Below are 22,961 nucleotides of genomic sequence, written 5' to 3' on the forward strand. Positions count from 1 at the left end.
TGATATTTTTTTATATTTCATTTAAAATTAATTCTTTTTAATTAAAGATAATTTTTTTTCATAAAATATTACACATATTTTATTGGGGATTGTTTGATTTAAGTATTTAAAATTGAATTCAAAGTTAATTTTTCGAATTGATTCCAATTTTAGTTGAATCATTATTTATTATTTTTTAAGTTTAATCTTATTAATATATGTTTTATTTTAGGGATTATTTTTTTATTTATTATTTTTATTTTTCACAATGTTTTAAAAATAGAAAATAGACTTTTGTGTCTTTCCGTTTATCCCATCAGATAAAAAAGCATATTTGATTTTATCAAATTAATTTTAAAATATTAAAAATTTACGAGCATAAATTTTAAATCTTAAATTTAAATAAATTTTAATATAATTTTAGATAACTTCTTATTCAAATTTAATATAATTTTAAATTTAAAATCTTTGGAAACCTAAAATGACGGTCTTAAATGATCTCGTCCGTCTAGTCACTCATCTAATAAATCAATAAATCAAACAATCCCCAATAATTTGTTCTTTACATGGAAAAATAGTCAAAATTAACACCGCGCAGTACCAGCCAACCGCCGGCCCGACGTTTTTGAACATTGATGAAGGCCCGAACTGCAGTTATTATACCACGCGAAAATTATAACGTCATGCTCCTCAACCAGATATCCAGTACTACGGCCTGCTACATGGGTCTACTACAATTAATTTATTACTTAATATAGATGGGGAAGACTCGCTGGTTCAATACTTAATATAAATGGGGAAGACTCGCTGGTCCGTCTCTTAAAAAAACATACCAAGTCTCCAACCCACCCACTACTTTTAAGCATACTGCCCATGGAGAAAGTGCATCACTCAAAGATTGGCTCTGATCAAGGTTTGCATGCATGCATCCAAACTCTCCCCAAACCCTAATTTTCTTTTCTCTTTTTGGGTTTTTGAATTTGCCTCGATATATATATATATATATATATATGTATGTATATATGAATGTATGTATGTACATATGTGTGAGGAGCATGACGTTGTGTTGTATATTGGTTGCCTGTTATTAGATTAAATCGTGGATGATCCTTCAAACGCTAGAGTGTTAAAAAATATATACACTCACATTATAGGCACAGATTCAACCCTGTAGAAGCCCTTGGTAGGCTCGTTGAAAAGTTCAAATACAAGGAATATAAAATATTTCAGACTTACAGGGTAATTGGACAAATCCAAGCATAACACTTTATTTCGAAAGTGTGACACTTTAAAGTTACTATCTTTAATTAGATAGAAAGTGTGAATATATAGGCATTGTTTAGAACTCGTAAAATATTAGGGAAAGGAAAAGAAAATATCAAGAAATCATAAACATTTTCACATTTGATTATCAAGAAAAGTATATATATATATATATATATATAAATATAGCAAAATCATGTACAAAATTTTGATTTCACACATCCTAATTTTTCTCCTCATTTTCTTTTTCTTTTTTCAAGAAAAATTTTTAATCTAAACAGACCCATAACATTTGAGTTTAAGAAAATCAAAACTTAATTAATGGGGGCACAGTTATGTAATTAATATTAATTGGGTCTTAATTAGCAGGAGCCGCAGACAAAGATTACGGGGTCATCAACGACGAGGATGAGTTCGACCCGGCCGACCCGCCCCCGTTTCAGATGGCCCAGATCCGTGCGTCAATACCCAAGCACTGCTGGGTCAAGGATCCATGGCGCTCTCTATCTTATGCCCTCAGGGACTTGGCCGTCATTTTCACACTCGCAGCTGCCGCCGCTTACTTCAACGGCTGGTACTTTTGGGTCTTCTACTGGGCCGCTCAGGGCACCATGTTTTGGGGCCTCTTTTGTCTCGGCCATGATTGGTAATTAGTTAAATACAAATTAACATTTTAATTAATTTCTGAAAAAAAAAAAAAAAAACTTATTTATTTAAAGAACATAATGCAGTGCGCACGGGAGCTTCTCTGAGAATAGCACGCTAAATGACGCAGTGGGGCTTTTCATTCAAACTTTAATTCTCGTACCTTACCATCCATGGTAATTAATTAATTAATTAATTAATTAAGTTCTTAATCAATTTACTCTCCTATTTCCCAACGATATTGAATATTATTATTTTCTATAATGTAAATTGCAGGAAAATTAGCCACAGACATCACCATCAAAACCATGGAAATGTGGAGAAAGATGAAGCATGGGTTCCGGTAAATTTTAATTAATTAATTAATCAAACTCGATCTCATTTTGTTATTGATTCTTAATCTGTAAAATTTTTGCAAGGAAAGGGCATTGTTTTAAAAGCATAACTCGTACTTAACACTTCAGGGATCACGTGCCACTAAACTCGACTTTACCTATCAAATAAGTTTCATTTTTCCTATATGCATATTATCGTTAAATATTGGTTCGATTTTTATGAGTACATTTGCCTAATTATGTTATTAATGTGTAGATCTCAGAGAAAGTATACAAGAATTTAGATTCAACGACGCGAATTCTTAGATTCACCTTGCCTTTCACCCTCTTTTCCTGGCCTTATTATCTGGTAAGAAAAAATTATACACACATTCAAAAATAATATAATTAATTATTGTAAATTAAGCAAAGCATTAATTTCAATTAATCTAGCTAATCTTGTGTTGATTAAGAAGTTAATTAATTAATTATGCAGTGTCTTGGGAATTTTGGGAAGAAGAGATCACATTTCAACCCATATAGTGAATTATTCAAACCCAGTGAGAGAAAAGAAGTGATGATTTCAATTGGTGCTTGGGGTGTAATGGTGGCTGTGCTTGCCTGGGCTTCCTTCTCTTTTGGTCATCTTCAACTCCTCAAAGTCTATGCTGTTCCATACATGGTATGCCTACACTAATGCACATATCTTTCTTTTCTTTTTTTTTTCTCTTTGTTGGAAAAAAATATATTTATTATGTTGGAATATCTAAATATTTTTATGGGTAATTTTTAAAGGATCCATTTTAATTAAATTAATCAGCCACATTTTTTATTGGCTATCTATACTTTTATAGATCATGAAATTAAATTTGGATTTATTATGATATTTAAGTAGAATTTAACAAATTCAATGATATAGTTTTGAATATAATAATATAAATTTAAATTCAAGACTTTAAATTTTATTCTGTGAATTAAAATATAACGGTGCTTTGAATCTTCTAAAAACATTTTTTTCCCTTCTTCGACAGGTTTTTGTAATGTGGCTAGATTTCGTTACGTATTTGAACCATCATGGTCATGATTATAAAGTTCCATGGTACCGTGGCAAGGTATATCTTCATTGAATACATAAATTGTTTTTTTAATGTTTTTTCAAGGCGTACTAGGGACTGAGAAAATATTCATAGGAGGAAATCTGAGTAGACATATTGGAAGCGATAATAAAGGTTATGAAATGATACATGGAGGATATGCTTTAAGAAGAGAGAAGAACACTTAATAACCTTTAAATGTGGACAAAATAAAAGTCGAATAGAGTTTTCCATACGAGGAGGGTAGATCATTTATCATGCGAGGATTGTAAATTTTTTTTAGGTGAAAGCTTAACCACACAACATAGAATCTTAGTGTTAGATATATGTATTAAAAATAGAAAAAAAATGAAAAAATAAACCAGTGAAAGAGAACTAAGTGGTAGAAGAGAAAATATAATAAAATTTAAAGATAAAATCTCCCAAGATTGAGATTGAACTATAGAGGATGGGATATAAATACAAATACTTTTTGGAGTAGATTAGTTAGCTCTATTAAAAAGATAGTCAAAAAGAGATTTTAGGTGATTCAAGAGGATGATTCTCAGATAGTAAAGAAAGTTGGTATTGGGATAATGATGTCCAAAAACTATAAAGATAAAAAGAATTTTATATAAAATGTGACAAAAATGTAGAAATATGGATAACTTTGAAAAGTATAAAGAGACGAGAAAATATACAAAAAAGACCATTAGTGAAACTAAACACAGATCATTTAATAGTTTGTATGATATATTAGACACAAAAGAAGGGAAAAGAGATATATTTAAACTTGTTAAAGTTAGAAAAAATGAAGAGTAAGGACTTAAGAAATGTAAAATTTATAAAATAAAATAAAAAGTGAGGATGATATTATCTTAGTTAAAGACGAAGACAAAATAAAAAGGACGAAGTTACTTTAGTAAGTTGTTTAATGAAAACCAAATAAAAGACTTAAACTTATAATTGACAAATGAGAAAAAAAAAAAACTAAAAATATGATATTTATTCATAAAATTGGAGTTAACAAAATTAAAGTTGCACTAAAAAATATGAAAAATGAAAAAGTTAAAAGACCAGATTACATCCCAATTGAAGTTTGGAAATGCTTAAGTCATAACAGAATTATATGATTAACTAATTTATTTAACACAATTACAAAAAATAAAAAAATGTCAGATAAATGAAAGAAAAACACTTTAATACATATATACAAAAATAAATGAGATATTCAAAATTGTAATAACTATCATGGAATTAAACTTATGATTCATACGATAAAACTATGGGTAAGGGTAATTGAACAAAGATTAAGACTAAAAATGAAGATATCATAAAATCAGTTTGATTTTATGCCTAGGAGATCTACCACAAAAGCAACTATATGTCTTTTAAGAAGATTAATGGAAAAGTTTAGGGAAAAAAAGATGGACTTGCACATAATATTTATTGACTTAGAAAAAACATATTATCGAGAAAAGTTTTGGAATCTAGAGGCTTTAGGATAAGTATAAATATGACAGAATATATGAAATGTAATTTCAGTAATAGTTGGAGGAATATTAGACACAAATTTAAACTTAATGATGAAGACTTGTAAATTTAAATACCTTGGATCTATTATGCAAAATGAAAGAGAAATTGAAAATGATGTAATACATAGAGTTCAAGCAAGCTAGGTAAAATGGTGAGTTGTTTCAAGTGTACTTTATGATCATAGATTACCCTTAAAAGTAAAAATAAAGTTTTTTAAGATAACTATAAGACCAGCTATGTTATATGGATCATAATGTTGTGCAATGAAGAAATAAAATATCAAATGAGTAAAAGTTACCGATATGAAAATACTTAGATGGATGAGTAGTATAACATTGAAAGATAAATTAAGGAATGAATATATTCGCGGTAAGTTAGGTGTAACTTTTATAGAAGATAAGATAAGAGAGTAACAACTTAGATAGTTTGAGCACTTACAACGTAGACCACATAGTGCGTCAGTGAGAAAAAGTGAGTTAGTTACTGTGAAGGGCAATAAAAGGGGTAAAGATTAACTTAAAATAACTTGTAATGAGATAGTGAATAAGAATTTAATAGCCCTGAATTTGTCAAAAGTAATGGTCCATAATTGTATAAATGGGTAGGCTTGATTTTATTATTGTTCTTGTTGACCACTAAAAAAAAATAGGAGATTTCACATCAACAGTTTTTCCTCATCCTTTATAAAACTTTAAAAATTTAAAGTTGTTATTTATTTATTTATAAATCATGAATATATAATAATTAAATTGGACAATGTCAATTTAAATTTTAAAACATACTTATAACTCTCCCATTATCTAATTGATATACATTTTATTACAGGAATGGAATTTTCTAAGAGGAGCATTAACGACATCAGATCACGATTACGGATGGATCAACTATATCCAACATGACATAGGAACCCATGTCATACACCATCTCTTCCCTCGAATCCCACACTACCACTTAGTTGAAGCGGTACTTATGTCTAACACACCACTCATATAATATGAAAAATGAGTTTAGTTAGAACACACAATTTGCTTCTATATGTGGCAAGAGAAAAGTGGCTGAAGCAAGCGAAACCCACTCTGCTTCTTCCATTCTTCTCCTAACGTGTGTCTTATAATGGTCATGGATGGACTCGTGTTAAACAACATTCTTTACTCTTTCCTAATGAAAAAATTTTCCCTCCCAAAATTTTATCTCCTCAAGAGGTGACAAAATGAGTCAATGGTGAATCTAAAATTTTAATTAACCCATTTATAAGTAGGTAAATAAAGTAGATGGATTTATCCATTCAATTAATTTACGATTTACAAAAGGAGACCCACTAAAAAATTATAATAAATTTATTTCCCATATTTAGGTAGAATAAAAAAAATTACTTGAATTTAAAGCACATTAAACTATTGATTTATTATAAATTAACATTAAATCTTTGTGCAACTTTATAATGCCCTTTCAAATTATTACTAAATTCTACTAATCCTCTGCACATCTTTATTTATGAGCTGTTATCATATTACATTTAATAAATTCATCGATAATATTTAATTTTCATTCATTTTCATTTAGACGGAAAATGCATAATGTTAAATTAAAATTTTTAAGTTGACTAATTACAATTCTAACAATTTGATTTAATGGGTTGGTCCGGGCCGGGTTGCAGACAAAGGCAGCTAAGCCAGTGCTGGGGAAGTACTACAGGGAGCCCAAGAAGTCAGGCCCAATATTCCCATTTCATTTAATTGGGCTTCTGGCGAGAAGCATCAAGCGGGACCATTTCGTCAGCGATACCGGAGGCATTCTGTACCATCAGACAGATCCAGACCTCTACAAATTCTCTTAGGCCCGGCCCATGTGACTATCACCACTTTCATCAGCCCAATCTATGGCCCGTTCTATAAGGGATAGTTTTTTTTTTTTTGCTAGTTTGCGAATGTGTGTTGCATGAGATATTATTAGCATGTTGTAACTAATATTATATTCCAGGTTTGAAGTGTGTGTTTCTTCGGTTTCAAATATATATATATATATATATATATAACACGAGTGTAGGGCACGTGCAATGCACATACCCTATTATATATAATAGGGTGTATAATAGAGTAGGGCAAATACTTGGGCCTTTATTTGGTGCGATTCACTTCATTTGGTCAAGGGGGAAGAATCTCTCGTTGAAAGTGATCAAGCAACTTTGGTAATTGAGATAGAACTAAAAAGATTGGTCTTCCTTCTATCGGTTTTATGTTATTACTTTCATTAAATTTTATTTTTTTTTTTAAATGACTAGTAGTAAGTACGTGCGTTGCACATGGTGCAAATTTTATTTGACATAATAATAATAATAATAATAATAATAATAATAATATATAATCTAACTTTAACAAACCATAAGGTACAAAATTTAACTATGTTGTAAGCTATAAAATTAATTATACAACTGTCATTATTCAATATTATATAGTAGGCAAAAACATTTCCTCACTCGAGGTTTCATATAAAAAAAAAAAGCTCAAAAGAGGTGTAAATGTTTCAAAAATCTTAATATTCTTGATATTAAGGAAATTCTAAGTTTTATTGGCAAAATTAAGGAAATGTCTATGGAATTTTCACAAGTCATAAAGCAATAAGTGATAGCAATTCTTCGTAAATCAATAGGTAAAATTATCATTAGATACATATAGAAATGTTGACTAATAGTTTTTTTTTTTTTTTCAAAGAACCAATATCATCATTTTTTATAAAAAAAAAAAAAACTTTTGCACTATGTCTAGATATATGTAATTGAGATTTTAGATTTGGATTATTTTTAATTTGGATAAAATATAATACAAAAGTAAATTACATTTCTTCTCATTCACATATTCAGATTCAAGCCCCAAAATCCATGTTCCCAAATACCATAAGACAATTTTGATGATTTACATTGTCAAACATCATATCAAATCCTACTTAGAAGTTTGGTAGACTCATATAGTGCTAATGATTTTGTTAAAAGTATTAAGCTTGATGCCTTTAGTATAGCTTTTTTTCTCTACCTATCAATTGAGAGATAAGTTAAAGATGATAAACTAAGCTAACTTAGAGAGATTGTATTATATTTTTGTATCTATTAATTCATATGGATCATCAAGAAGGAATGAATGTGCCTCAATTTATTTATTTTTTTCCATGAGCATTTTAGCGCAATTGTAACGACCTCCCTAATTTATCATAATTTTTTTTTTTTAATAATAATATCCAATATAATAATCCTAACAAGTCATAATCAACCTGGACCCATAAGTATTAGGGATATACCTGAAATACAGCACGGATACCTAAGCAACGGGAAACATAAAATTATATACATATCAAATTATTCAACTAACACAATATTAGAGTTTTATTACAACTGTCATATACATACACACATCCCAAAATATCCAAAAGTGACCTAAGGTCACTACCCAAAAATCTGTCAAATTCTAGCAAATAGACTTACCCTTCAGACAGGGTAGAATGGTTGAATTCTAATGCTGCGGAGCTCTATCCGCTCTTCTATCTAGGGCTCCTAAAATGTTTATATAGTTAGGATGAGACACCTCTCAGTAAGGAAAATAAATTAATATCAATGTGTGGCAACATGAATATTTTTGTGTTATACGTGTAACCGTAGATAAATTATATTTGATTAAACTGTTTGTATCATATCTGGGAAAAAAGACATAATTTAACATAACATGATATAACATATTGAATTTCAATACATATAATCTCATATAACTATATATGGAAAACACTCTAGATGGATAGCTGGCTGGTGTCATGTCTTACCCCCACATGATTGGGTTGTGCGGCCCGAAGGCTAGACCTAGCAATGGCCGGCCGACCATTCTAGATCAACATAAGTCTATAAGTATAATGGGTCTGCCCCTCCTAATCCGGACACCAGAGGGACATCTGCACTACCATAAAATCATATCGACTGCCATTCCCCCACTACCCCTTACGATAAGTAGTAGCCCTAACATATACATGATCTTGATCATATAACTATGGTACCATGCTTCGTGAAAGCCTAAACCAAGCCAACCAAATTCTAATAACATATAGTATATTTCTAAATAATGATACATGATTATTTCATAATAATATCTATCATGTTAATATTTTCATTAAACCATGTATACCATATCATATAAAATTCACGGCCCTTACGCTAACATATCATATAAAATCCTCGCCCTTATGCCGGCATATCATATAAAATCTTCGGCCCTTACACCGGCATATCATATAAAATCCTTGGTCCTTACGCCGGCATATCATATAAAATCCTCGGTTTGAAAATCCATGTATCATTTTAATAATTTCCTGAAAGTAATAATAACATGCTTATTTTGTAAACATAATATTTCATCATCATAACTTCCATGGTAAATGTTATTCATGTCACAAAAAAGAGGTAATATTCAGAACATAAGATATGTTCTAAAGTCATATTTCTAATATTATACATGAAAACCGTAATTCTGATCAATCAACATTATTTCCAACATAATTTTACAATATACATATTTACCTGAAATTAAATGTTGTAAAATAGTAAGTACATTTTCATAAGAAACCTGACTTAGTTTATCCCCTTACCTGACTTATGAAAAAACCTACGAATTACTCCAAAATCACACCCACGAGGTTCCTAACTCAACACCTTGAAATTGATATTTTCCCAACAAAACCATTGTATTATCTTACCTAACATATTAGTCTCAGTCCATAAACACCAAAAACTTAATAAAATTGAAATTAACTAATTTACCCAAATTTTGGGATGGTTCCCAATTCGGCCTAACCTACAAATCAATCCAGCAGAGGTTAAGAGAATCTTCCCAAGAATGATGTGGCGGCTTCGAATCGTCGATTTGACAAAGATTCGGCCTAAAATTCTAGAGAGAAAGGGTGAGGGGACGAAAATCTAGAGAAAGAAAGGGCTACATGCGAATGTTCTACGCTGAAATCCGAATTTGACATACTTATACACTGGTCATCGTCGATGAGACACGTCACTTCGTCGACAAGGTCAAGAAAGGAGTTCGTCGATGACCTCATAACCTTTGTCAACGAATTTCAGGCCCTGAAATAACCCTTTCAGTAACTCCTCGTCAACGAGACATGTGTCCCCATCGACGATCCCAATAAGTCACTTTGTCGATGAAAACTTCGCATTCATCGACAAGGACCTACTTTGACCCCCTTTACAATTTCCTTTTTCTCTCTCTTTATTATTTAACTACTATAATTCACTGGGTCTCTACATTCTCCCCTCCTTATAAAAATTTTGTCCTCAAAATTTACCATCTATGTTGACACCATCCTTTGAAGAAAATGAGCTACTTATTTTATTACTTACCGTCACTTGTGGCGGAGGAATACCGTGGTTACATTCAGGGTTTTGAGAGATTACAATACAAATAAAATAAAATTCTCTCACAACCAAAATACCATCTAACTAACCTACACAAAAGAAATTTTACATATTTACCTGTAACTTTTCCTAATTACTATTAATCCCCGCTGAAAAGATACGAGTACTTCTCTTGTATTTGTTCCTCGAGTTCCCATGAAGCCTCCTCTATCGCATGATTTTTCCACAAGATTTACTAAAGGAATCTTCTTATTGCGTAATTCCTATTCTTTCCTATCCAAAATCTGCACTGGTACCTCCTCATATGTCAGAGTGTCCATGAGCTCTAAATCATCATAACTGATCACATAGGAGGGGTCGAAGACGTATTTCCTCAAAATGGAGACATGGAATACATCGTGTACTCTGGAAAAAACAGACGATAAGGCTAACCTGTAGGCAATTGACTCCACTCTCTCAAGAATCTCAAACGGGCCAATAAACCTAGGGCTAAGCTTATCCTTCCTTCCAAATCTCATAATTCCCATTAATGGAGCTAGTTTTATAAACACGTGATCTCCAACATCAAACTCCAGTTTTCGGCGGCGAGTATCAACGTAACTCTTCTACCGGCTCTGAGCTGCACTATTTCTATTTCTAATAAGCCAAACTTTATCATATGCTTACCGTACTAGCTCTGGCCCCACAACTCGCTGCTCCCCTAACTTATCCTAGTATAGAGGAGAAAAACATCTCCTACCGTAAAGCGCCTCATAAGGTGTCATTCCAATACTGGCCTGATAACTATTATTGTATGCAAACTCTACCAACGGCATATACTGGGTCCAACTACCCCCATGTTAGCTTTGGCGTATTCTCAAGAGGGGGGTGAATTGGAATTTTAAACTTTTCTCCTAGGTTAAGTTAGAAGTCAATGTGATTTGGTAACCTAGGGTCTTTCTATACAATCCCAGAAGCGTAGATAATGTAACATGCAGAAATTTAAATCATGCGCATCATTCACATCACAACATACATGTGCATTAAATATAAAGTGTTAAAATATAAACAAACACATGATATGTTATCGGGGTTTGGCCAACTGTGCCAACGTCCCCGCCTCTAACTCTTAAGCCTCAAGATTCCACTAATGGCTCACTTAACGGGCGGAACGGCACCTAATACAACCAGGTCAATTAGCACAGGGTTGACCTCAACCTTTACAAACTCTCCTTGCGGGGCGGAGAAAGCCCTAGGTCAAATTCACAGGGCTGACCCCAACCTGATCCTTCCGGACTAGATCAAATGTAACGACCTGCTCCTTTTTCACATATATTTTTTTTTAATAAATAAATTATCATCACATCTTACATTCCAGCTCAGCAGGTCACAATCCACCTGGACCCGTGGGTTCCAGGGATATATCAAAGCATAAAGCAGAAGTCCTAGCAACAGAAAATATACAAACATGTACATTTCAATACCATATACCACAATATACCAGAGTTACTACAATCACTGTATTTTCATATATACATCCCAAAAATAAAACCTAGGGACAATTCCCACAAAATCTAACTGTCCCTACAAAACTTACCCTTCAAAAAGGGTAGATAGACCGTACTATATCAGCGGGGCTTTTCCCACTCTCCTATCCGGGGCTCCTGAAAAGTTAATAAGATTTAGGGGTGAGACACCTCTCAGTAAAGGAAATAAACTAATACCAGTGTGTGGCAACATGAGTATTATGTATTCTACATATACCATACATAACATATTCAATACTGTTTATCAAATCTGGGAAAACATACATATCTCATCTCATACACTAATAATAACATAAAACAATCCTGGTATGTTAGCTGGCTGTTGTCATGTTTTACCCCCACATGATTGGGTTGTGTGGCCCGAAGGCGAGACCTGACAATGGTTGGCCGACCACTGCCAAGTCAAACAGTAGTCTGTAGGTCCGATGCGTCTACCCAGACTGGTCCGTACACCAGGGGCGATAACAGCACACTTCTTGAAAATAACCACATCGACCATCCAATCTCACACCACTCCGTACAGTGGCGTTAACACAGATATCATGATCACGAGGACCATGGACACATAGCAACGGTACTGTGCAAGTGCTAGCCTAGACCAAGCCAACGAGGTTCTGATATCATATACATATACTAAAACCGTGATACATAAATATCTCATATCATTTATTTTCACATCAATCATATCATTTCACATATATACGTGTAACATGAAAATCATCGGCCCGTACGCCGGTATTACACATTTTAACATAGCACGGCTTGTACGCCGGCAAACCACATAGCACAGCCCGTACACTGGCAAACCACATAGCACGGCCTGTACGCCGGCAAATCACATAGCACAGCTCGTACGCTGGCAAATCACATAACACGGCCCGTACACCGGCAAATCACATAGCACAGCCCGTACGCTGGCAAATCACATATACATATAAAAATATCTCGGCCCGTACGCCGGTTTTCCATCATAGAAATCCATATCGTCCCCATTCAAAAAAAAAAAAAACAGTATTTCACAACATTTTTATACTCATGTCACACTAAACAAATTTTCTACGTATTCAACATATCATCATTTAAACAGTATTTTTCAAATATAAATCATATATATAAATATATTTATTTTTCCTGAACCAGATGCTATATATATATACATACATTTTCTCAAAACAAAACTAACTTAGTTTATCCCCTTACCTGATTCCTGAAAAGCCCCTAAGAAAATCTTCCCCGTACCCACAAGGTTCTCAACTCAACACCCTGAAAATGAAAACTCGCAGAAATAAAGTTTAGTATTTTCATACGTACAACATTTTCTATAACTACCACTAAGTCAAATTCAACTTAAAAAGTCTTACCTCAACTTAGGGATAATTCCCAACGTTCCCAATCAATACCCTGGAACTGAAAATTTCCAGTATTAAAGTTCAGTATTTTTATGCGTATATCACTTTCTTCAACTGTCAAAAATCCAAATATTGAATATAAAGCCTTACCTTGGATTTGGGATGAAATCCAACTTCGTTTCCCTGACGATCCGCTCCAACAGACTTGTAGAGAACTTCGCCAGCAGCGTCGTGGTGACTTCGGTTTGTCGATCCAGCGTAAAACTAGCCCGGAATTGAAGAGAGAAAGAGTCGTAGGAGAGAGAGAGAGAGAGAGAGAGAGAGAGAAGAGAGAGAAGAGTGCACTCACGCACACCAAATGAATCCAATTCAAATTGGAATTTTTTTTTTTTTTTACTTTTCAAAGCTTAAGCTTGTGGTTTGAATTTATTTGACTTTTAAAAACTTTTTTTTTTAAGAAGATTGTATTATTATATATATATATATATATATATATATATATATATATAATATCATAATTACTTTTATATATATATATATATATATTTTGTCCTTATCATACTATTCATTTTACTTGTTAATTTAATTAATTAATTTTATTTTATTATTTTATTATTTTATTATTATTATTTTTTAAAATTTTATTTTTTTCCTGGTTACTACATTCCTCCCCCCTTAAAAGAATTTCGTCCTCGAAATTTACTGTTTCCGTAACTCGCCATCCTTTAATTAGGAAAAAGGGTCTACTCATTTTATTACCTACCCTCACTTATGGCGGAGGAATACCGTGGTTACATTTCGAGTCTTGGAAAATTACATATACAAAAAAAAAACCATTCTCCCAAAACTAAAGTACTACACTATTCAACCATTACATGTACCTGCAACAGAAAACTACTTAACTATTTACATTTATTCACTCAGACTTCTTGAAATAAATGCGGATACCTCTGTTTCATCTGCTCCTCGGACTCCCAAGAAGCCTCTTCTACTGCATGATTCCTCCACAAGACTTTTACTTGAGGAATCGTCCTATTACGTAGCTCTTGCACTTTCCTATCCAGAATCTGTACTGGTACCTCCTCATATCCCAGTGAATCACTAACCTCCAACTCATCATAATTGATGACATGAGAAGGGTCTGGGACGTATTTCCTCAACATAGCAACATGAAATACGTTGTGAATCCTGGACAATACAAGTGGCAAAGCTAGCCTGTAGGCTACTGGTCCCACTTTATCTAGAATCTCAAATGGACCGATAAACCTAGGACTAAGTTTACCCTTCCTCCCAAATCGCATAACCCCTTTCATCGGAACTATCTTCAAAAATACGTGATCACCTACGTCAAACTCTAAATTCCTGCGGCGATGGTCGGCATAACTCTTCTATCGACTCTGAGCTGCACTGATCCTGTCCCTGGTAAGACGAACTTTATCACACACCTGCTGAACCAGCTCTGGCCCCACTACTTGCCGCTCACCCACTTCATCCCAAAACAAGGGAGAACGACATCTTTTACCGTACAAAGCCTCAAATGGTGTCATGCCAATGCTAGACTGATAACTGTTATTATACGCAAATTCTACTAATGGCATGAACTGGATCCAACTACCCCCAAAGTCTACTACACACGCTCTGAGCATGTCCTCTAATATCTGTATCGTCCTCTCAGTTTGCCCGTCTAACTGAGGATGGAATGCCGTACTAAACGATAACTGAGACCCTAGAGCCTTCTGCAGACTCCTCAAAAATCGTGATGTGAATCGTGGGTCTCGATCCGACACAATAGATATAGGCACCCCATGAGAACGTACTATCTCCTGAATGTAAATCTCCGCTAAACGGCTGAGGGAGTAGCTGATCTTGATGGGAATAAAGTGGGCGGTCTTCGTCAATCGATCAACAATCACCCAGATGGCATTATGACCATGTAACGTCGTCGGTAGTCCTGACACGAAGTCCATCGATATGTGATCCCACTTCCACTCCGGGATGAATAACGGCTGCAACTGCCCTGCCGGTCTCTGGTGCTCAGCCTTTACTTGCTAGCACGTCAAACACTGCGCTACATACTCGGCAATCTCTCTCTTCATACCACTCCACCAGTATGACTCTCGCAGATCTCTGTACATATTCGTACTACCGGGATGAACTGTATACAAAGATCTGTGAGCCTCCTCTAGAATAGTCTTCCTGATCTCAGTATCGACAGAAACACATAATCTGGAACGGAACCGCAAAGCTCCGTCATCTGCGATACTGAACTCCTCCCCCTGCCCACTCTGTACTCTGTCTATCACCTTCACTAGCTCTGGATCTTCCTTCTGGGAAGCTTTAATTCTCTCCTGTAGGGTAGGCTGTACCACTAGGCTGGCAATACATACTAGGAGATCACTCTCCACCAACTCTATGCCGAGTCTCTCCAGATCCATTATGATCGGATGCTGGATCCCCATAGCCGCCAACACTGGGTCCCTGGATTTCTTGCTCAACGCATCACATTAGCTACCACGTTTGCTTTCCCTGGGTGATAACTGATGGTACAATCAAAATCCTTAATCAGCTCCAACCACCTTCTTTGCCTCATATTCAGTTCTTTCTGCGTAAAGAAATACTTCAAACTTTAATGGTCAGAGAAGATCTCACACTGCTCACCGTACAGGTAATGCCTCCAAATCTTCAGTACGTGTACCACTGCAGCCAACTCAAGATCATGGGTAGGGTAGTTCTTCTCATATTCTTTCAATTGCATGGATGCATACGCCACTACCCTGACATGCTGCATTAATACACAGCCAAGTCCCTTCAAGGACGCATCACTGTAAATGGTATACCCTTCACCCCCACATGGGATGATCAACACTGGTGCTGTGACTAGTCTCTGCTTCAGCTCCTGAAAACTCTGCTCATAACTATCGTCCCACTTAAATCTAACATTCTTCCTCATCAGTCGTGTCAAGGGCCTTGACAAAGCTGAAAATCCCTCAACAAAACGACGGTAATAGCCTGCTAGCCTCAAGAAACTCCTAATCTCGTGGACATTTCTCAGTCTAGCCCAATTCACTACAGCCTCAATCTTGCTAAGATCCACAGAAATACCGTCTCCAGATACAACATGCCCCAAGAACACAACCTTCTCTAGCCAAAATTCACATTTACTGAACTTGGCGTACAACTTCTTTTCCCAAAGTGTCTGTAAAACTTGCCTCAAGTGCGTCTCATGCTCCTCATAGTTCCTACAATAGACCAATACATCATCAATAAAAACAACAACAAACTGGTCTAAGTATTGGTGGAAGACTCTATTCATCAAGTCCATAAATACCGCAAGAGCATTCGTCAAACCAAACGGCATCACTAGAAACTCGTAATGCCCATACCTAGTCCTGAAAGCCGTCTTTGAGACGTCTTCTGCTTTCACCTTCACCTGATGGTAGCTAGATCTGAGGTCAATCTTCGAATACACCCGTGTACCCTGGAGCTGGTCAAACAAATCATCGATATGGGGTAGAGGATACCTATTCTTGATTGTTACTTTATTTATCTCCCTATAGTCTATACACATCCTCATAGTCTCGTATTTCTTTTTCACAAATAAAACTAGAGCTCCCCACAGAGATACACTGGGCCGTATGAAGCCCTTATCTAGCAGATCTTGCAACTGATTCTTCAATTCTGCTAACTCCACTGGCGCCATTCGATAAGGTGCTTTAGAAATCGGTGCTGTACCGGGAGGTAGATCAATAGAGAAATCCACCTCACGGTCGGATGGCAAGCCTGGTAACTCATCTGGAAAAACATCCACAAACTCCTTCACTACAAGCGTGCTAGTAAGTTTCGACTCATTCTCTGACATCTCTTTCACAACCGCCACAAACCCCTGACAACCACTCAGCAGTAGTCTCCTGGCCTGAATAGCTGAAACTAGCTGAGGAGAGGATTGTACATGCGACCTTACAAACTTGAATTCTGCTTCCCCCGGGGGTCTAAATATCACCTCTCGTGCACGACAATCTATGTTGGCAAAATTAGCTGCTAGCCAATCCATGCCAAATATAACGTCAAACCCATGCATGTCTAACACTATCAAATCAGCAGACAATGTTTTCACCTAAATCTCTACTAGGCAGTCGCGGAGTACCCTACCACACCTCACTACCGACCCAGTCGGTGTAGATACCAACAGTTCAACATCTAATGATTGTGTTTCAGCCTCACATAATATAATACACCCCAAGGACACAAATGAGTGTGTAGCTCCTGAATCAAATAATGCAATAACTTTAAAAGAAAGCATAATGACCATACCTGTCACCACGTCACCTGACGCCTCAGCCTCACCCGGCGTCAGAGTAAACACCCTGGCTGGAGCCGTATTCCTCTGCTGGCCCACCCGTGGTGCTTGATAACCTCCTCAGTATGGTCTAGGAGCTGGAACTGCATCTGGTGGAGTAGGGTAGTCTCGTACCATGTGCCCCGATCTACAGCAGCGATAGCACACCGGAGCTGCATCTGGCGGGGTAGGACAATCTCGCACTAAATGTCCCGATCTACCGCAGCGATAGCACACTACACCACCAGCTCGACACTCTCCCCAGTGCCTCCTACCACAAGTCTGACAAACTGGAGGACCTTGCCCTGTCTGCACCTGGCGTTCTCCCGTCTCCTATCTCTGCCCTCTACCATGATTACCTCTCCTCCACTGACCCGGCCTGTGACCCTGCTGGTAGCTTGTAGATGCAGATATCTTCCTCTGTCCCGTCTCTTCCGCATCAAGATGCTCACCAATCTCTGCCAAGGCCGCCCTGTCGACCAACTCAGCGAAGTTCTGGATCCGCAGCGCCACCACCTGCCTAAATATACTCCGCCTCAAGCCTCTCTCAAACTGCCTCGCCTTCTTCACCTCATCAGGAACAATGTATGGGGCGAATCGAGAGAGCTCGATAAAACGTGCTGCATACTGCTGGATGGATAGCTGTCCCTGCTTCAGACTCAGGAACTCTTCTACCTTAGCCTCCCTCACAGTAGCTGGAAAATATCTGTCAAAGAATAGATCTTTAAACCGGTCCCATGCCATAGCTATTGGAGTCACCCTCTGCTGCTCTAATAGTCTCACCGCAGTCCATCACCTCTCAACCTCTCCTGTCAATTTATAGGTGGCAAAGTGGACCCTCTGTTCCTCAGTACATTGCAGCACAGCCAAGATTTTCTCAATCTCCTGCATCCAGTTCTCAGCGGCTACAAGATCAACTCCACCTGAGAACGCCGGAGGATTCATCTTTGTAAATTTCTCTATAGTGCACCCATGGCCTGTAGATGGACCACTCTGCTCCCTCGAGCTCCTAGCAATCTCAACCATAACCTGTTGAGCCACACTACGTAATACCGCATCAAAGTCGGTCCTAACTGCACCTGATGGTCCTGCTCCATCACTGCCACTCGTATGGGCACTATTTCCTTCTGGATCCATCTTGAAAAATAGCAGTTGCAATTCAGTAATCCTATCCTCATAATTTACCCACCTATCCTCACCACTCATCTCAACATTTCTAACTCATTGTTAATCCCCAGTCCTACATTCTAGGAACACAACCCGACAATAGCTTACTATGGTTTTCCTGAAATCGTCACCCTAGGAAAAACACAGAAACTACCACGGAATTCCTACCTCTAGACTGTAGAAACAAAACCTTAAATCATTTCCTAAACTCTGGTATTGTTCCTGCTGCACTCTAAAGTCTACAGAACCTAGCAACCTAGGCTCTGATACCAACTGTAACGACCTGCTCCTTTTTCACATATATTATTTTTTAATAAATAAATTATCATCACATCTTACATTCCAACTTAGCAGGTCACAATCCACCTGGACCCGTGGGCACCAGGGATATATCAAAGCATAAAACAGAAGCCCTAACAGCAGAAAATATACAAACATGTACATCTCAATACCATATACCACAATATACCAGAGTTACTACAATCACTGTATTTTCATATATACATCCCAAAAATAAAACCTAGGGACATTTCCCACAAAATCTAGCTGTCCCTACAAAACTTACCCTTCAAAAAGGGTAGATAGACCGTACTATATCAGCGGGGCTTTTCCCGCTCTCCTATCCGGGGCTCCTGAAAAGTTAATAAGATTTAGGGGTGAGACACCTCTCAGTAAAGGAAATAAACTAATACCAGTTTGTGGCAACATGAGTATTATGTATTCTACATATACCATACATAACATATTCAATACTGTTTATCAAATCTGGGAAAACATACATATCTCATCTCATACACTAATAATAACATAAAACAATCCTGGTATGTTAGCTGGCTGTTGTCATGTTTTACCCCCACATGATTGGGTTGTGTGGCCCGAAGGTGAGACCTGACAATGGTTGGCCGACCACTGCCAAGTCAAACAGTAGTCTGTAGGTCCGATGGGTCTACCCAGACTGGTCCGTACACCAGGGGCGATAACAGCACACTTCTTGAAAATAACCACATCGACCATCCAATCTCACACCACTCCGTACAGTGGCGTTAACACAGATATCATGATCACGAGGACCATGGACACATAGCAACGGTACTGTGCAAGTGCTAGCCTAGACCAAGCCAACCAGGTTTTGATATCATATACATATACTAAAACCGTGATACATAAATATCTCATATCATTTATTTTCACATCAATCATATCATTTCACATATATACGTGTAACATGAAAATCATCGGCCCGTACACCGGTATTACACATTTTAACATAGCACGGCCCGTACGCCGGCAAACCACATAGCACAGCCCGTACGCTGGCAAACCACATAGCACGGCCTGTACGCCGGCAAATCACATAGCACAGCTCGTACGCTGGCAAATCACATAACACGGCCCGTACACCGGAAAATCACATAGCACAGCCCGTACGCTGGCAAATCACATATACATATAAAAATATCTCGGCCCGTACGCCGGTTTTCCATCATAGAAATCCATATCGTCCCCATTCAAAAAAAAAAAAAAAACAGTATTTCACAACATTTTTATACTCATGTCACACTAAACAAATTTTCTACGTATTCAACATATCATCATTTAAACAGTATTTTTCAAATATAAATCATATATATAAATATATTTATTTTTCCTGAACCAGATGCTATATATATATACATACATTTTCTCAAAACAAAACTAACTTAGTTTATCCCCTTACCTGATTCCTGAAAAGCCCCTAAGAAAATCTTCCCCGTACCCACAAGGTTCTCAACTCAACACCCTGAAAATGAAAACTCGCAGAAATAAAGTTTAGTATTTTCATACGTACAACATTTTCTATAACTACCACTAAGTCAAATTCAACTTAAAAAGTCTTACCTCAACTTAGGGATAATTCCCAACGTTCCCAATCAATACCCTGGAACTGAAAATTTCCAGTATTAAAGTTCAGTATTTTTATGCGTATATCACTTTCTTCAACTGTCAAAAATCCAAATATTGAATATAAAGCCTTACCTTGGATTTGGGATGAAATCCAACTTCGTTTCCCTGACGATCCGCTCCAACAGACTTGTAGAGAACTTCGCCAGCAGCGTCGTGGTGACTTCGGTTTGTCGATCCAGCGTAAAACTAGCCCGGAATTGAAGAGAGAAAGAGTCGTAGGAGAGAGAGAGAGAGAGAGAGAAGAGAGAGAAGAGTGCACTCACGCACACCAAATGAATCCAATTCAAATTGGAATTTTTTTTTTTTTTTACTTTTCAAAGCTTAAGCTTGTGGTTTGAATTTATTTGACTTTTCAAAGCTTTTTTTTTTAAGAAGCTTGTATTATTTTATATATATATATATATATATATATATTTTGTACTTATCATACTATTCATTTTACTTGTTAATTTAATTAATTAATTTTATTTTATTATTTTATTATTTTATTATTATTATTTATTTTTTTAAATTTTATTTTTTTCCCCGTTACTACATCAAACCCCCTCAGGCCACGTCTGGAAATACAATATTATGTTTCACAAGGTAACCGATACAGTGATTGTGCTTCTTAAGTAAAGCAAATATGTACCCCAATACGTACAGCATACTCAATCAATCACACATCAAGAATGTAGGAAATGTAAGCTCAGTGATGTGTATTTTTTGCAAGTCACACTCAACAAGATATGATCGCTAATATGCTCAAGAATGTTCTAATCAAGCTATTTCTTTGAAACTAGATATATCAAATCTCAATACTAGATTAGGGTTTCAAAGATGCTGCAAACAGTAATTAAACCAACTCAAAAATGTTTTCCTCAATAAAATAGGTACAAGAGTTGTTTGAAAAATTATAGCTTGTAAGATCCTTTGCACACAAAAATATAGCTATAGGAATCTTGCAATGACAATGCAAAGATCCTTTAGCTAATAAGTTTTTTCCAACACAGGATTTATCAAAGAAAATCTGTGGGAAAACTTATGCTTAACTCTCAATATCAAAATCAATCAATAAACTATACAAATGAGAGTTATAAGTAATATGGAATAATGTATAAACACTTTAAGCACTCTCAGTACACTTGGTTAATCAATAAAATCATAGTTGTAAAGTGTATGGAGGTAGTATGAGCAAAAAGGGTTTGGAAATTTTGAGAAAATTTTTGGCCTAATCCTATTTTCTAATCCTTCCTTAATTTTGGCAAATGAACCCCTATATATAGAAAAGGGTAAATTATGACCGTTGGGGGACACACAGGGTATTCTTAAAAAAAATTTTAAAAGGTTTAGAAAAATTAACCCTATTTACTTAATTTTAACCCCGATAAGAAATAATTTTACCAGCGAGATTTAGGTGGCTCAATTGAGGTTCAGTCGCCCGAATAGACTCATCTTGGAAAAGCCATTTTAAACAGTTCGGTCGCCCGTGTGAAGGTTTGGTAGCCCGAACAAAAGTCAGTAGCATTTTGTTCGATAGTTCGGGTGCCCGGCTCATAGTTCGGTTAACCGAACTAGGCACTTCAGTCGCTCGAGCCTCTATTTGAACGTAAATGTTTGGTCGCCCGAGTAGTTGAAAAGTGTCATGATAGGCTTTCGGGTGCCCAAGGAAGGTACGTTCAAAAAAGATTCGGGTGCCCCAAGACCAAGTCAACATGTTGACTGGTTCGGTCGCCCGAGCCACTTTACATGGCATAGGTTCAGTCGCCCAAACCCTCTCAACTTTTCCTATTAAGTTCATTTTAACCCTAATTTGATTCCCCTTATTAGGATAAGTGATGTAGTGTACTAAGTGTTAGGACCTAGGGTCCTTTCAAGTACGCCCAAAAACCTGGCGTCGGTCGAATGAAAGGTGCCTTAAAGTCAGTCAGTCCCTATGGTCATTTTGAGCTTACAAAAACCTACATACATGACATGCAGAAATTATTACAGATCGATATCCTAATTGCTATTACAAACCCAACTTATACAAAATATAAATTACAATGAATCTTCAGGGTCTTTATGCTTTGCTTTCACGTGCCATCAATTTGATTTTCCTAATATGGTCCTACACACAAACTTGGCAAACGTTAAATACCAAGAGTATTTGTCATTATCAAAACTGGGTGTAACTCATGGGGTTAACAATCTCCTCCTTTTTTATGATAACAAATACACTATATAAAAAGTGGGTACAGCCTTGAAAGGCTCCCCCTGGCAATATGCATAATGTTAAAGATTTATTCATGCAAACAATTTTTACTACTACCCAATTTTTGCCTCCATCTCCCCCTTTTGGCAATAGCAAAAAAGGCTATAAAATAAATCATGTAAGAAAGGCATGTGGATATGAATCATTTAAATACAAGATAAGATTGAGAAAATTTTTAGAAATTTCGACAGCATG

The 22,961-nt window shown here is 36.1% G+C and overlaps 1 protein-coding gene across 1 annotated transcript; it reads left to right on the forward strand.

Moving 5' to 3' along the window:
* Positions 1-781: 781 nt before the first annotated feature.
* On the forward strand, positions 782-6,844 carry LOC131149085 (omega-3 fatty acid desaturase, endoplasmic reticulum-like). The gene is made up of 9 exons (XM_058099159.1): positions 782-892; positions 1,612-1,888; positions 1,974-2,063; positions 2,164-2,230; positions 2,479-2,571; positions 2,698-2,883; positions 3,233-3,313; positions 5,636-5,773; positions 6,468-6,844. Exons 1-9 carry the CDS (start codon positions 853-855, stop codon positions 6,645-6,647), a joined length of 1,152 nt encoding a protein of 383 aa, XP_057955142.1. The 5' UTR covers positions 782-852; the 3' UTR covers positions 6,648-6,844.
* The last annotated feature ends 16,117 nt before the right edge of the window (positions 6,845-22,961 follow it).

Source organism: Malania oleifera, chromosome 2 (assembly GCF_029873635.1).
Source record: "Malania oleifera isolate guangnan ecotype guangnan chromosome 2, ASM2987363v1, whole genome shotgun sequence".
NCBI classification, from domain to species: Eukaryota; Viridiplantae; Streptophyta; class Magnoliopsida; order Santalales; family Ximeniaceae; genus Malania; species Malania oleifera.